Here is a 16,524-nt window from a genome sequence, read left to right as displayed (position 1 = left end):
TTATCAACAGCCCCAAATGTTTTCACAGAAAGTTTGGATAAAATGGCAGCGTACATAAGGAGACATAAAAGTTTGTTCCTGACTGAATGACCGGCTTGTTTGGGGGAGCTCATGTCAACAGGTAAGATGTCATTCATCACATCCTACAACTCTTTGCCACCTTGTAACTCAAGATCAATAAGGAAAAGTCATCTTTGGTGCTGACCCAGAAAATACAACTTATTGTGACACTGCTAAACTCCATGACAGGTAGGGCATACTTACCTCAGGCCAGATTGTCTAAGGTTGATAGTTCGTGTGGCTTCATGCACATTGGTCATACCACGTACCAGACTTTACTTCAGCCACTTTTTCATACAATGAAAGTAAATAAATATGTATCCTGAGCAAGCATCTTATCAATGTGCCAGTTCATATTCCTTGAGCCCTATTATTTCCAGTTGATGCAATAATCCCAATCATGTATGCAGAAGTATTTTATTTTCTCCACTTCTGTCTTCAAAACAGTAGTGACAAACTCCTTCATCCTTAGCTGGGGAGCACATCTAGACAACATGAAGCTCCAGGTTTGTGATCCGCAAAGGAGTCTTTTTTCTTCTCAGAAATATATTAGAACTTGCAGCAATGTGTTTAGCTTGTGTAGTGTTTTCCTCTGATCCAAGGCAGAATGGTGTAGAGGGTGAGAGACAAAACCACACCCAGCATTGTATGTGAGCAGGCAAGGAGGAGCACAATCATCTTTCTTGTCAGGAATTAGTCTGCTTGTGGACTTGGTGCATCCATCATCAGATCACTCTGATAGTTGCTCACCTTCCAGGACTACAGAACACACTAGCCAGATCACATGAGCGGGCAGTTTTCAGAAAACCATGAGTAAGACTCTTTATAATTCAGTCTTTCACAGGTGGGGTTACCCACACATGAATTTGTTTACCACCAGCACAAACAGGAGATGTGCCACCTGTTGCTTTGAGGGGCCTGAACCTGGGACCACACTCAGACACAATCCTCATTTTGTGGATCCCAGGTCTGATGTATGTGTATACTCTGATACTGAGGGTTTTAAAGAAACTAAAACAAGAGTAGGAGTACTTGTGGCACCTTAGAGACTAACAAATTCATTTGAGCATAAGCTTTCGTGGGCTACAGCCCACTTCTTTGGATGCATGGAATGGAACATATATTGAGGAGAGAGAGATGTATACATACACATACAGAGAGCATGAAAAGGTGGGAGTTGCCCTACCAACTCTAAGAGGCCAATTAAGTAAGGGGAAAAAAAAATGTTTGAAGTGATAATCAAGAGAGCCCAGTACAGACAGTTTGATAAGAAGTGTGAGAGTACTTACAAGGGGGGAGAGATTCAGTGTCTGCAATGACTGAGCCATTGAATCTATCTCCCCTTGTAAGTATTCTCACACTTCTTATCAAACTGTCTGTACTGGGCTATCTTGATTATCACTTCAAACGTTGTTGTTGTTGTTGTTGTTGTTTTTTTTTCCCCTTTCTTAATTGGCCTTGTAGAGTTGGTAGGGCAACTTCCACCTTTTAATGCTCTCTGTATGTGTGTATATCTCTCTCCTCAATATATGTTCCATTCCATGCATCCGAAAAAGTGGGCTGTAGCCCACGAAAGCTTATGCTCAAATAAATTTGTTACTCTCTAAGGTGCCACAAGTACTCCTGTTCTTTTTGCGGATACAGACTAACACAGCTGCTACTCTAAAACAAGAGTCTGCAGTAATGATCCTGATAGCATCAGCTTGGCCCAGGCAATTCTGATACCTCATAAGATTTTCAATTCTGTCTCCTTTTAACATTGCCAATTAGTCCAGATGTAGTCTGTCCGTCCATCTGTTTTTTTTCCCCCCTCTATCCTCTTCCCTCTCCCCCCCCCCCCCCAAAACAACTAGCATCTAGACCCAGCCTCTCTGTCTCAGAGCCTGGATGCTGGCTGGCTGATTATCATGGAAAGAGGCTTGTTCTCGAGGCCACAATTTCTCCCCAAAGTGGCTTCAAACTTGCTCTTATCCTATCAATGTTCTTCCCTGAACTACATTCCAACAAAGGTAAGCAAGATTCAACTCTTTAGGTGTATGGAGGGCTCTCTCATTTTATCTGTATAGAACGGTCATCTAGGGTCTTACCTACATTTTTTCGTTGTCTCTGCCAAGAGAAAGATGAGCCAGGTCAATTCATCTTAAAGGCAATCTAAATTGATCTCAGATGGTATTACGATTTTGTTACCAGTTAGCTAGTTTAGATTTTCTGGGTGACATCAGGTCTACTGGCCAAAACATGTGGACCAAGAATCAAAAATATAGCGATATAGACAGCACATCTAAGAAGCACAGTTACTGTAAGCCTTTATCCAATGGATGAATCTTCTCCTCATGATGTTTTGTATTGCTATGATGACACCTAGTGGTGATACTCTTATTTTTCATTACTTTAATTCTTGATTAAATAATTCCTATAGATGCCTTTGCTGATTGTCCCTTTAACTTCAGTGTAGAGGGCTCACTGTCAAAAGTACCCCTGCACATTTATTTAACGTTAAAAAAGAATTCTAGATGTTTGTCTGATTGTGAGCCTTTGTAACTTCTTATCCGTTTAATTTTATAGCAGGGAGTTGTTATACACATTATAGTAATTGTCCACTTCCTTGTAGCTAAAACATTGACTTTTTAAAATATTTGGTTTTTTTTAATACAGAGCTTTATTTACAAGAAACTTTTAAGCCTTTAGTGAACATCTCCCCGGATGCAAGGTAAGTTTGTTGCTTGCTTTTAAATTGTGCTGATCATGGAATTTAGTACTAGGGATTTCTTTATCTACGTTAAAGAGAAACAGGATTTTAATTTGTGAACTAGAGTAAGATAACGAAGAATGGAAAGACTCTTTGCATGTTTTTATTCAAGTGACTCAAAGGAAGAATGCTCAAAAATCAGCGTTGAGTCCAGTAGGATATCTTGTAGCATTGCAGCAACTTGCGAGCTTGCCACAAACCCCATGTTTAATTCCCTTCAGTGCACTTGTCAGGAAGGGGATGGGGCCGATGACATGACTGCTTTTTAATTTGTATACCTATCAGAGCAGAGAAAACAAATACTATAGGGAAGATGATTCTTACGTACATCACTTCACTTCACAAATCCTAATTATCAAGGAAAATAATTTGTCTGTAAGTGTTACTCTGATAAATACATGCTACTGATGCAAGAAGTGTTAATCAATATACAAACTTTTTGGAGCTATGTCCTAAGCATTTGTTCCAACAGTCTGGGAAATGTCAGTACTTCAAGGGTTAACCTTACATTAAAAATGAGTAATGTCTTGTCTCAAATTATTACAGTTGATAATCAGTTATTTTTCTTGCAGTCAAACTAACATTTTCTATTTCCTACTGTGCTTCCAGTTTTCAAGAAGAGTAAGGCTATGTCTACACTATCGCAGTAAGTCGACCTAAGTTGCGCTACTCCAACTATGTGAATAACGTAGCTGGAGTCAATGTAGCTTAGGTCGACTTACTGCGGAGTCTACACTGCGCTAGGTTGATGGGAGACACTCTCCAGTAGACTTCCGGCTGTAGTATAGACATAGCCTAAGACTAGATTATTCAGTTATAACAGGGTTCAAAAAAGAACTAGATAAGTTCATGGAGGATAGGTCCATCAACGGTTATTAGCCAGGATGGGCAGGGATGGTGTCACTTGATTACCTGTTCTGTTCATTCCCTCTAGGGCACTTGGCATTGGCCACTGTCAGAAGACAGGATACTGGGCTGAATGGACCTTTGGTCTGACCCAGTATGTCTGTTCTTATGTTCAGGGGATTGTTAATATCATACACCCTCTCCTCTCTTGGTCACTATTTCAAATTCAATCAGTGTTACTGCCCTCTAACATTTGTCCCACCCCCCAATCATCTCTGTGGCATATGTTTAATCAGATGGTGATCTTGGCTCCATTTCTAGTGGACAAGTGTATACATCCTGAAAGGCAATTGCCATTAAATAATAATTTATAATACAAAATTGGCATTGCTGGATGTCTCAACGAACCGTTTGAAAGAGTGTACAGTGAAAGTGAACACTCTTCCCCCTGATGTGATCCTTTCAGCTGAGGATTGAGGTACATCCAGTGCAAAAGAGTTGGAATACTGTACACTGTCACTCTCTGTGTGTTTCTCTTTGAATAGAGGGCATTTGCTTTGAGTGCTATTAATTGGCTTTATTTTTGAAGTGACTATTGTCCTAATGAAAAACTTAAATTGTGGAGAAATGTTGTGTCTACTAACTTCTCTGTTATAATGGTTCACTGTCCCTCAATATTTACTGATACCAAAGGTTTACTAAAATGTTGATGTATATCTGTGTGCATGTGGTTTGTCTTCAACAATAGTGAAAGTAAACTTGCTGATATTTTTTTGCTATGCATAAGTTCTGCAATTTCTCTAGGATTTTATGGGAAAATTAGGGCAAATAATTACTGGTTTTGTGTATTCTTTGTGCTCTTATGTCAGAGTACCTTTTAGAATTTTACAGTCAGAATTCACTAACAGATTTAATTATTTTTCCTCAGCCTTTTTGATGCTGTATATTCATTGATCAAAAACAAAATCCACAGATTGCCAGTTATTGATCCTGTCAGTGGGAATGCACTTTATATACTTACCCATAAAAGAATCCTCAAGTTCCTCCAGCTTTTTGTAAGTAGTTTAAAATGTACTTTGACTGAGTGATTTTAAATAAAAAGCATCAAAGAGTCCTGTGGCACCTTATAGACTAACTGTTAGTCTATAAGGTGCCACAGGACACTCTGCTGCTTTTACAGATCCAGACTAACACGGCTACGCCTCTGATACTTGATTTTAAATAGAAGCCTATTACTGTTAATAATGTAAAGCCTTCATTGGAAACTTTTCTTGAGAAAACACTTTAATTTGAACATTTTTGCTTGTAAGTGGCGTTGCATGTTTTCTTGACAGAAAAGATATGATGGAAGGAAAGATCAAAAATGTTGTTGTTGGCTTCTTCCCCTGTCCCTCCACCCCCCCCCCCCATGCATTTAGAAAAAGTTGGTAGCTGACACAGACTGTCCTACATTCTATTGTTTTGCTGTCTTCTCTCCAGTAACAGTATTGCAAAAAAATGTCCGGTTCAGCTCAAATTCCAGAGACTGGAATTTCCTTAGGTTAGCCTTGCAGCTTCTGTCATGGTGGTGAGAATGAAGCAAGAGAAGATTACTGTAGTTCATACTGTGTTCAGAGAAGCCCTTTTAGAATTTTAGAAGATTAGATAACACAAGAACTAAGGGCTACCAAATGAAATTAATAGGCAGCAGGTTTAAAACAAATAAAAGGAAGTATTTCTTCACGCAACCTGTGGAACTCCTTGCGAGAGGATGTTGTGAAGGCCAAGACTGTAACTGGGCTCCAAAAAGAACTAAACAAATTCATGGAGGATTCATCAATGGCTATTAGCCAGGATAGGTAGGGATGGTGTCCCTAGTCTCTGTTTTCCAGAAGCTGGGAATGGGCGACAGGATGGAACATTTGATGATTACCTGTTCTGTTCATTCCCTCTGAAGCCCCTGGCATTGGCCACTGTTGGAAGACAAGATACTGGGCTAGATGGACCTTTGGTCTGACCCAGTATGGCTGTACTTATGTTCTTAATGTTCTGAGCAGCCAGAGTAGGTGGTGTTTTGAACTAAGTACACAGTCCAGAATGATTACGCTTTGTCTTTCTGTTCCTGCCATTTTTTGTTGTTTTTGCTTTCAGTGGATTGAAAAAGGGAAAGATGCAGCTTAGGGTCAAATGCATATTATGTGTTGTCATTACATAAGCTTAGATAAATATACAGTTTCAGAATAGAAAAAATTCTCTTTCTAATCTTAATTCTGCATCTCTTTGATAAAATAGTTTTAGATCTGAACCTGTTTTTCAGCTTAACTCAAACATACTTATTAGATTGGTATGAAACTCTGTGATGATGATTTGAACTTTCTAGATAAAGCATTGAATGCTGACTTCATGTAAAGCTCAATTATATGAGGGCACTTTAGCCATAAGACATCTATATGAGGAAAAAGAGCTACTAACCTTTCTGTAACTGTTCTTCAAGATGTGTTGCACATGTCCATTCCAGTGGAGGTGTGTGCACACCCCAAATACAGTTGCCAGAGTTTTTTTCCCTAGTGGTATCTGTCGGATTAGCTCTGGTACCTGCTGGTGCCATGTGCACAGCACCAATATAAAGGGCCCTGCCGACCCTATGCCCCCTCCTTTCTTTATCAACTGACTCAGACAAGAGGGGAAGGGCGGCAGGTCTTGGAATGGACATATGCAATGCATCTCGAAGAACATGAGTTACAGAAAGGTTAGTAACAGATTTTTTTTTTAAGTGCATGTACGTGTCCATTCCAATATAGGCGACTCCCAAGCAGTTGTATAGGAGGTGGGCTCAGAGTTCATGAACTTGCTGACTGCAGCATTGCTCAGCCAAAGCTAGCATTGTTTCTGGCCTGCTGGGTGATGGCATGGGGCAGCAGTTCTCAAACCGGGGGGGTGGGTTTTAATGGGGTCACCAGGACTGGCATTAGACTTGCTGGGGCCCAGGGCCAAAGCCAAAACCCAAGCTCTAGCGCTCGGGGCTGAAGTCTTGGGCAATAGGGCTGAAATTACAGGCCCCCTTGCCTGGGGGTGAAGCCCTTGGATTTTGGCTTTGTCCCACACCCTGGGGCAATGGGGCTTTGGCCAAATCGCTGCAAGGTGGACCTTGACCATAGAAATATCCAAACCTTGTTGTTTCAAATGTAAAAAGTACGCAGAATAAGCTGCAAAGAGGAATGCAAGGGCAGAATTTCATGCTGGGAAGACCAGATGAAGAATCGCTTCCAATTTGCAACATAAGTCATCTTGGGGGAGAGCTTCCTACTGTCTAGTAGGACCTTATGGACCTGCTCCAGGCATGCCTGCTCCTCCGGATTCAGCTGTGGGGCTTCCAGTCCATCAAATGGAAGGAGCTGAGGTTCGGATGGAGGAGCTGACCATCGTCTTGGGAGATCAGATACGGATACAAAGGAAGCAGGAGTGGATCCTTTATTGAGAGGCCTGACAAGATGGCAAACCAGTGTTGCCTGAGCCATGCAGGGGCTATGAGAGTGGCCAAGTCCCAGTCCTGTTTGGCCTTCATCAGACCTTTGTGCACTAGCAGGCTAGGAGGAGAGGTATAGGTGGTCTGTCCAAAGTAGCAGGAAATTGTCTGTGAGAGAACCCAGGCTGTGGCCTTGCAGGGAGCAGAACTGGAGGCATTTCCTTTTGATCTGCATAGTGAACAGGTCTATCTGCAGAGTCCCCCACGGTTGGAAAATGACCCTCAGGACATCCGGCTGGAGGGACCATTCGTAATGAGAGGAGAAAGCCCTGCTGAGGTGATCCACCAGCTGGTTCTGCGCTTCCATGAGGTGAGAAGCCTCGATGGATTGAATGCACTATGCAGAACTGCCACAGATGAATTGCTTCCTGACACAGAGGGGAAGAGCACGCTGCACCTTGTCTGATGTAGAACATGGCTGTCATGTTGTCTGTGACACCCAAAACTACCTTGCTCTCAATGTGAGGCAGGAACACCTAGCAGGCTAGGTGGATCACCTAAGCTCTCTGATGTTGATATGGAGAGAGAGTTCTTTTGGGGACCAGAGGCCTTGAAACCTGAGGTCCCTCAGGTGGGTTCTCCTGCCCAGCAACAACATGTCTGAGACCAACAACATCGAAAGTTGGGACTGCAAAAAGGGTACACCTGCACAGACCACGTGATGGTCCAGCCACCACTCTAGGGAGACAAGAACTTGAGAAGGTACAATAAGAATGGAGTCTAGATGGTGATGGACAGGCAAGTACACTGTGGTCAGCAATACTTAAAGAGGTTTGAGACGCAGCCTTGCGACGCAGCCTTGCGTGTTGCACGATGCTATGTGGCCCAGTTCTGCACTTGTTATAACCAGGTGGGCCTTGAGGGACCTTTTTATCAGGGTTGTAATCTCCCCAAACCAATCTCCCAGGAGCAAGGCTCTGGCCTGAATGGAGTTGAGAACCTCCCAGATGAACTCTATCCTCTGTAGTGGGATGAGGGTGAACTTTTGTGTGTTTTATTAGCAGGCCTAGGGCCTGGAAGGATGATTGGATTAAGTGGATGTTGGATTCCACCTGAGCCCTGGACTGATCTTTGACAAGTCAGTTGTCTAGATATGGGAAGACGTACTCCCCTTTTCGTCAGGAAGGCAGCTACCACTGCCATGCATTTGGTGAAGACACGTGGTGTAGCAGCTGACACTTCCATTTGACCTATCGTGAACTGGTAATGTCCCTGGATTACGATGAATCTGAGGATCCTTCTGTGGCCTCGGAAAATCGATATGTGAAAGTATGTATCTTTTTAAATCGAGGGTGGCATATCAACCCCTTGGAGTCAGAGAGGGAATGATGGTAGTGGTTGAGACAGTGAAGGTCTGGAATAGGTCTGAGACCATCCTTTGCTTCTGGAATCAGGAATAGAGGAGTAGAACCCCTTTCCTTTCAAATTTTACAGAATCTCTTCTACAGCTCCCACCCAAAGGAGGACCGGACTTCCTGTACCAATAGTTGCTCATGAGATGGGTCCCTGAAGAGGGGAAAGGAGGGAGGGTGGGAAGGTGAGGTAGACACAAGCTGGAGGGTGTATCTCACTTCTACCGTGCTCAGCACCCAGCAGTACAAAGTAGTGCAGGCTCAGGCTCTAAAGAAATGGGATGGGGCAGTCCAAAACAGGAAGAGGGGTGGGAAATGGATCTGATATCATGGGAACTGGGATGTTCCATTGAAAGGAGTGCTTCAGACTCCCTCAGCATTCCATCAAAAGGAATGCTTCAAGCTCCCCAAGTTCCTGGGGGTGTCTTTCATTGGCTCCAAGGTGAAAGCTGGCAGAGGTCTATGCCTAAACCCTCTGTTCTTTCTCCTCTGTGTGTCCTGCTGGGCTGGCAGGGCGAAGTACCAGCCAGCCTGTTGGGTCCTGTAATGTTTCCTAGAAGCCACTGGGGTATGCAACCCCAGGGACTTCAAGGTTGCCCTGGTATCCTTAAGGCCATGAAGCTTAGCATCACTTTGCTCCAAGAAGAGTGAGGACCCTTCAAAGGGTGATCCTGGAAGGTTTGCTGAACCTCCTGAGTAAATCCAGATGACTGTAACCATGAGCTCCTGTGCACGGTTACAGCTAAGGTCATGGATCTCGCTGCAGAGTCAGCCACGTCCACGGCTGCCTGTAAGGAGGCCCTTGATACTGTTTTTCCTTCTTCGATCAGTGAGGAGAACTCCTGTCTGGCTTCTTGAGGGATCAGGTCTTTAAACTTTTGCATGGCATACCATATATTAAAGCCATAGCAGCCCAGTATACCTGCTGGTTTGCTATGTGAAGTTGCAGTTCTCCTGTAGTATAGACCTTTCTACCAAATAAGTGTAGCCTTTTGGGATCCTTCATTTTAGGCATTGCTCCCAACTGACCTTAGTGATCTCTTCGTTAGTGGCTGAAACTACCAGGGATCCTGGAGCAGGGTACAAGTATAAGAACTCATAACGTTTAGTTGGCATGAAATACTTCCACTCTGTACGCTTTGCCATGGGAGGAAGGGACACAAGAGTCTGCCATAGTACCTTGACTGGGTCCATGAAAGCCTCAGTGAGTGGCAGGGTCACCATCGATGAGCCCACAGCTGTCATGATATCCAGTTTTGAGGCCACCCACTTTAGTAAGTCTTGGTGAGCCTTGTGGTCAGCCTGGGGAGGAAACATACCAGCTGTCACCACAGCCTCATCTGGGGAGGAGGAAGAGGAATCCAGCACTGGCTGGGGGGCATCCACCTCTCCTTGTGTTTTTTCCCGGCACTTTTTCCTCTTGAAGTTTGGTACCAAAGTCCAATCTCTCGGCAAGGTACCAGTGGTCCTCTGTTCTCAGAGGCCACCAAGTAGGAGCGCCTTTAGAAAGAGCCTTGGGCCGGAGGGGAACCATGGATTCCAGAAGGCCATTGCATGTACTCGGTGTCACCCCTGCATTTGGGGCAATAGTGGAGTAGGAGTGCCTCAGGGAGTAGCGAGGGGGAGATGAGTATGAGCCCATTTCCAACGAGGAGTCCTGGTGAGGCAACAAGGGCGATGCAGACCCTGTTGGTGCCGGAGATGATGGCCAGTGGTGAAGCCTGCAGTGAGGCTGTCAAGGAGCCAGGTGGTGGCCGGAGAAAGATGGTTCCCTGCCATTCAATGGCACTGGCAACACTGATTCCAGCATTGCCAAAGATGGAGGCACTGGCAACAAAAGGAGGTCCCTGGCTGCTGCGAACATTTCAAGAATTGATGGCACCATAAATATACTGGAACCACGTTGCCTGCCTGAGGTCAGTGCCTCTAAATTCAGTGGAACCCTGCATAGGTACTAGAGTTGTTGGTGCTGAGGTGGAAGAGTGTTCCGGCATAGATCTCAGTGTATCCCAGTCCCCATGTCTGACTGACTTCTGTGCTGGGGATCAACCTCTTTCTGGCTGCTTCTTATTTTTCTTCTTAGACACCAGGCTCTGCGTCGACACCGAGGCACTTGGCACCGAGTCCGAGCAATTCAGTTCTAAGCAGGTCTCAGAGCTGCCTCCATGAGAAAGCCCTTCAGTCTTGCTTCCCGGTCCTTTTTTGTGCAAGATTTGAAGTCCTTACAGATCTGGCAGCGGTCCTTCTTTGAGCCTCTTCCAAGCACTTGAGACAGCTCAAGTGTGGGTTGCTCAAGGGCATTGACTTGCTACAGGAAGCACTGGGCTTGAAGCCCGGTGACCAAGGCATGCCACAGCACCTGGAGATGGACAAGCTTCACTAACTGTTCGGGGAAGGGTCCAACACTAATGTAACTGAAAAAAAACTGACTAACTGATTAACTATTTACTCTAGAAAATAGCAAAAACCATTGTGAAGTTTGCTGAAGCAACCAGAGCAGTTCCATCAACTGTCATGGACGGTAACAAAGAACTGAGTTGGCATAACATCATCAGGGCCCTTTCTACTGGCGCTATGAGTGCACAACACCAGAGAGCGCCAGAGCTGACCTGCCAGATACCACTAGGGGAAAAAAATTCCAGCAGCTGTTTTTGGGGCATGCACATATCTACACTGGAGTGGAGATGTGCAAGCACTTGAAGAAAACTGCATTGTAAACCCACAGATTCATAGATTTTTAGGCCAGAAGGGACCCTTCTAATTATCTAGTCTGAGCTCCTGTATAACACAAGGCACCGGACATACCCAAAATCATTCCTAGAGTATATCTTTTAGAAAAACACCTAATCTTGATTTTAAAATGGTCAGTGATGGAGAATCCACCATGATTTGTGCATGAATGTATTTTTAACTCTCCTAGGTGTCAGAAATGCCAAAGCCTGCCTTTATGAAGAAGAACTTGGATGAACTTGGGATAGGAACTTATCACAACATTGCCTTCATACATCCAGACACTCCTATTATTAAAGCCTTGAACATATTTGTAGACAGAAGGATATCTGCATTACCAGTTGTGGATGAGTCAGGTATGTATTAAGCTGTACAAGAATATAGTAAGGGGGAGTGATAGCATGTTTTGTTTTGAATTTGCTATTTTGTACAATTATCTGTGCTGAAACAATCCCTAAATCTCTCTTTATACCATCCAGCCACTTGCTCATCAAACAAGAATGAGGAGGAGATAGAATATAATTTGAGATGCAAGAAATAAGCAAATGAAAAATCCAAGTTAACAGGCTTAGAAGATGTTGTTATATCACCCCCCTGTTCAGTTAGCCAGATGTTCACTGTAACATGTCAAAAGTTTTTTTCATTCTTGATCTGAATTTTTTCCTTGTAATTAATGAAACTAGGATGCAAGGAAATAACTTTTTTTTTCTTTTTGTTTCTAAAATAGTTTACTAACTTTTTTTTTTTTCGTTTTTAGGAAAAGTTGTAGATATTTATTCCAAATTTGATGTAATAGTAAGTATCTTTTAAAGTTTGTAAAATGTTTTAAAGTGTGTCTTGAAATTGCAGTCCTTCAGTTGTTTGCTTCAGCTATTACTTATTCCCTAACTATTAATTTGATGAACTTGCTAAAACACCGCTTTCATTCATTTTGCACAGTATTTTTTCTGGCTTATTAGCATTTCATATACATGTGCATCTGGTGGTCTACGTTACTCATGGCATCACAACAGAGGATGTATAGGTTTCATCCTCTCCCCTGAGTTCAGACATCCTCTTCTTAATTACTGCTGCACCAGAGCCCAACTCTTTCAGAGAGTTTTAGAGTGAGGATTTCCTCTTACAGGTTGCTGGGAGTTTCATGAGACTGGATTTTTACGCCTGGGGGAATTCTTCCACTGCGCACATGCAGAATTCATGTTCCCCTCCTGATTTATTTGCTTCCCCACAGAAAATGATGGAGAAGCAAAGGGAAGCTGTGCAGAGAAGTGGGAGCGGGGGACTCTCATTGGCATAGTTTGGGGGCATATTATACCCCCAAACAGAGGCGAGGTGTGCAGGGACACTGCCATCCCATTTCTGCGAGTGCAAAGCTGCTCAGCTGAAGAAAGGTGCCACTTGGCTGGCTGTTGCTGACCCTGTAGCTGGATGCCACTTCCTGAATCCTAGTGCTGGTTGTGCTCCCCTTCTGTGTGCTGGGAGCCATCCTGTTTTCTGTACAATGAGTGCCTGCAGTGGGGCAGGGCGGTGGGGTGGAAGGAACAGAATGAGGTGGGATAGGGCAAGGGGAGGAGGATGTGGGAGTGAGGGGCAGGGGGTGGGGCAGGGAACAGTAGGGAGGGGGAATAAACAGATGCGCAGTTTGTAATGCCCATGAGTAATAGCCAAACCTCATTATGAAAGGGAAAGATAGTTAAGTTCCTTACCTGTAACTCTTCTCATAAGAGAATCCAGTGGTCTGTGCAAAACTCTGAATGTGAAAGGAGTCCTGATCCAGACTGTAGATGTTATCCATAATACTTTTAATTAACCTTCGCACTTCAGTAGTGATACTGGTGATGTGTTTTATCTAGTTCACGTAGTTCCAGCTTTGGAAGTTACCTTTTGGTGTCAGATTGCAGTGCCAGAACAGTCTAGCAGTGGGAGTCTGAGCTTAAGCAGGGAAGAAGATGGTGGGTTTGGGGATAAAGCCTAAGATGCCCCCATTGTAGCATACTGAGTAGGTCTAATGCATGAGTAATGCTCATAGCAGTGGATATGCTACTTCATAAGAAGAACAAACTACAAGTAAGGTAGCCAAGTTTCTCTTTATTGCTGATGTCTCTTAACTCTCTAGAACTTCAGTTGACCTTCAAATTTTCTACTCCTTCTACAAAAGTAGATGGAGCAGCATTGAACCGCCTACCCAAAGATCGTTCAGCAAAGGGAGTTCTTCATTGGCCTGGTGAACAATGGTGTATTAATTGTTGTTGTCAAGTTTGTTTTGGAGTGTTTAACAGAAGTGCTTACTTGGCTGTTTTTATAAGTTGAAGGACTTTGATATACTTTGCTTAATATATGAAGCGGAATAGCCATCAATTTACACCAGAAAATCTAACTTGATATTTGCATTGATAGTTTAATGCCACATACCTCCTTGTCTCTTGTGAAGACTAATAATAATTCCTCTAATTTATTTTTCAGAACCTGGCTGCTGAAAAAACCTATAATAATCTAGATATCACAGTAACGCAAGCCCTCCAGCACCGTTCTCAGTATTTTGAAGGTGTTGTGAAGTGCAGTAAGCTGGAAACACTGGAGACCATTGTTGATAGAATAGTGAAGGCTGAGGTGAGCTTACTTTGTTCACTTTAGTATTTTAAAGCATTAAGACAACAAGGGTACCAAATAGTGCATAAGCATCCTTTCATCAAAGTCCAATAAAATAACACAAAGCAATGTTGATGGTTCACTGTAGATGTTGCTTCTTACATTAGCATGTGTAGATGTCAGTGTTGATTGATTTACTAGGTTTATCAACGGGGGCACTGGTAATTTGCAGGTACAACTTCGTTGAGGACTTTGCAATTCCCCCATCACCTGCCAAGTATTTTTTGTAGTTTGTATCTCCACTTAGCCCCACTGCTATGTTTTCTACTCGATATCAGTGGACAATGCAAGAATCTTTAAATAATAATGTTATGTTATTCAAGAGAAATGCTGCTTTTGGAACATACTTGGCAACAAATGCACCGTCCTGCAAACTGCACTGTGGATGGCTAATGCTTTGCAGCTGACAAGCTATGTCTGAGAGTGCATGTCATATTTTTCAGAAGTAACCTCAGGATCAAAACCATTATTAGAGTGGGTGAGGGCCTATGCAAAGACGGCATACTACTTTGTGTAGCTGTAAGATAATTATAATTATATATGTATATATATTAATAATTAAAGCTGAATAATATAGTCAGTTAAAGGAGGGTAATATAATTAATGCCAATCAACATAGGTTTATGGAAGATAAATCCTTTCACACTAACTTGATTTTTTTTTTCCCCATGAGATTCCCAGCTTGGCTGATAAAGAGAATAGTGTTGATGTAATATGCTCAGATTTCTGTAAGGCATTTGATTTGGTACCACATGACATTTTGATTAAGAAACTAAATAATACAAAATTAATATGGTATACATTAAATGGACTTAAAAATTGGCTGATTAGTCTCAAAATGTAACTGTGAACAGGGAATCATGACTAAGTGTTTTTAGTAGGGTCTTGTAGGGATTGGTTCTGGCCCCATGCTATCTAGCATTTTTATCAATGACCTGGAAGAAAACAAAATAATCTCTAAATTTACTGATGACACAGATTGGAGGAGTGGTAAATTAATGAAGAGAACAGGTCACTGACAGAGTGATCTGGATCGCTTGGTAAGCTGGACACAAGTAAGCAATATGCATTTTAACGTGGCTAAATGTATACATCTATTAACAAAGAATGTAGGTGAGACTTACAGGATGGGGAACTCTGTAAAACATTTGAGGATCATGGTGGATAATCATCTGAACATGAGCTCCCCGTGCAATGTTGTGACCAGAAGAGCTTATGTGATCCTGGGATGCATAAATGTGAATCTCAAGTAGGAGCAGAGGTCATCTTATCCCTGTATCCTAGCTCTGGTGTGACCACTGCTGGAATACTGTCGCCAGTTCTGGTGTCCATAGTTTGAAAAGGAAGTTTGATGATGATGTTTTTGTTTTTGTTTTTGTTTTTTTTGGCGGGGGGGGGAAGGAGGGTTCAGAGTAGACCAGGGGAATGATGAAAGGGTTAGAAAACATTTCTTTACAGTGAAGAAATTCAACCTATTTATCTTAATAAAGAGAAGGTTAAGGGGTGACTTGTTCACAGTGTATAAGTATCTACATGGGGAACAAATCTTTGATAATGGGCTCTTCAGTCTAGCAGAGAGGCATAACCTGATACAATGGCTAGAAGCTGAAGCAAGTCAAAATCAGACTGGAAATAAGGCAGAAGTTTTTTTTAACATTGAGAGTAATTAACCATTGGGACGCTAATGGGGGTTGTGGTGGATTCTCCATCACTAGCAGTTTTTAAATCAAAATGAGATTTTTTTTTTCTAAAAGATCTGCTCTAGGAATTTTGAGGAAGTTCTATGACCTGTGTTATATAGGAGGTCAGTATAGATGATCACAGTGGGCTCTTCTGACCTTGGAATCTGACTCTGAGATACAGTGTGTGGAAGGCACTGCAGGTATTTGGAACTAAAAGTTGTGGAGATGCTGGCTGACCAGATGGCTAGTGATCATACTGTAATTGAGTCTTAACCAAAGTTTCAGTATAATCTGTTGGCAGATTAGGGTACTTCCAGAAATTAAGACTACTGAGAAATTGGTCACCCATTGCTGACTGGATGGGGAAGAAATATGATAGAATATTATTGGCATCTTTTAAAAGTTTTTTGTGGAATGTCCTTTCAGATTAATTTGCTGTCCAGATCATATGACAAGTATAAGTGAAAGAGTTAACAGTGATTTTTAAATTGTTTATAAACTGCAGAGTAACTACTACTTTGAGATGGATGGAGCAGTATACATCTTCCAGCTATTTTAGTATGTCTCTAGACTCCAGAAGATCATACTATTTTTTTTTTTGTTTTTAAAAGGTTTATCTTTACAAAAAGAGAGGAGGACTACAAACTTGGCTTTCTAAATGAAATCTTTAAATGCTGTAGAAACCATCCTGGCAGATTTTTTGACTCTTGGATATCTTAAGCATTGAAACCCTTCACACAGGCTTCCAGCACCCCTGGTTATGAGATGTATTTACAACGAGGCAAACTTTAAACAACAAATAAGAATTCAAGCATGCTAAAAGCATAAAGATATGTGTAAATTCAAATGACAAATACATAATATTAACATTACTGCGTCATGCATCCCTGATCATGTTTAGTTATGATATACATCTGGTTCCTGATTCTGCCATGTGATGTTAACTGACTG

At 42.4% G+C, this 16,524-nt stretch overlaps 1 protein-coding gene across 7 annotated transcripts in view; it reads left to right on the top strand.

The window, feature by feature from the left end:
- The window catches only part of PRKAG2 (protein kinase AMP-activated non-catalytic subunit gamma 2), a 568,070-nt gene that overhangs the window by 541,348 nt on the left and 10,198 nt on the right, over nucleotides 1-16,524 (top strand). For all 7 annotated transcript variants that reach the window (XR_007772607.1, XM_050940419.1, XM_050940417.1 and 4 more), the window contains 5 exons: nucleotides 2,716-2,770; nucleotides 4,584-4,710; nucleotides 11,433-11,598; nucleotides 12,000-12,037; nucleotides 13,706-13,852. Coding sequence is in view for 6 of the 7 variants with exons in the window: in XM_050940419.1 (XP_050796376.1) it covers nucleotides 2,716-2,770; nucleotides 4,584-4,710; nucleotides 11,433-11,598; nucleotides 12,000-12,037; nucleotides 13,706-13,852 (533 nt within the window). In the remaining variant the exon portion in view is untranslated. The remainder of the gene's footprint in view (nucleotides 1-2,715; nucleotides 2,771-4,583; nucleotides 4,711-11,432; nucleotides 11,599-11,999; nucleotides 12,038-13,705; nucleotides 13,853-16,524) is intronic.

The sequence above is a fragment of the Gopherus flavomarginatus genome, chromosome 2 (assembly GCF_025201925.1).
Source record: "Gopherus flavomarginatus isolate rGopFla2 chromosome 2, rGopFla2.mat.asm, whole genome shotgun sequence".
In the NCBI taxonomy this organism is placed as follows: Eukaryota; Metazoa; Chordata; order Testudines; family Testudinidae; genus Gopherus; species Gopherus flavomarginatus.
The sequence above is the reverse complement of the archived record's forward strand: the minus strand, read 5'-3'. Positions and strand labels throughout refer to the sequence as shown.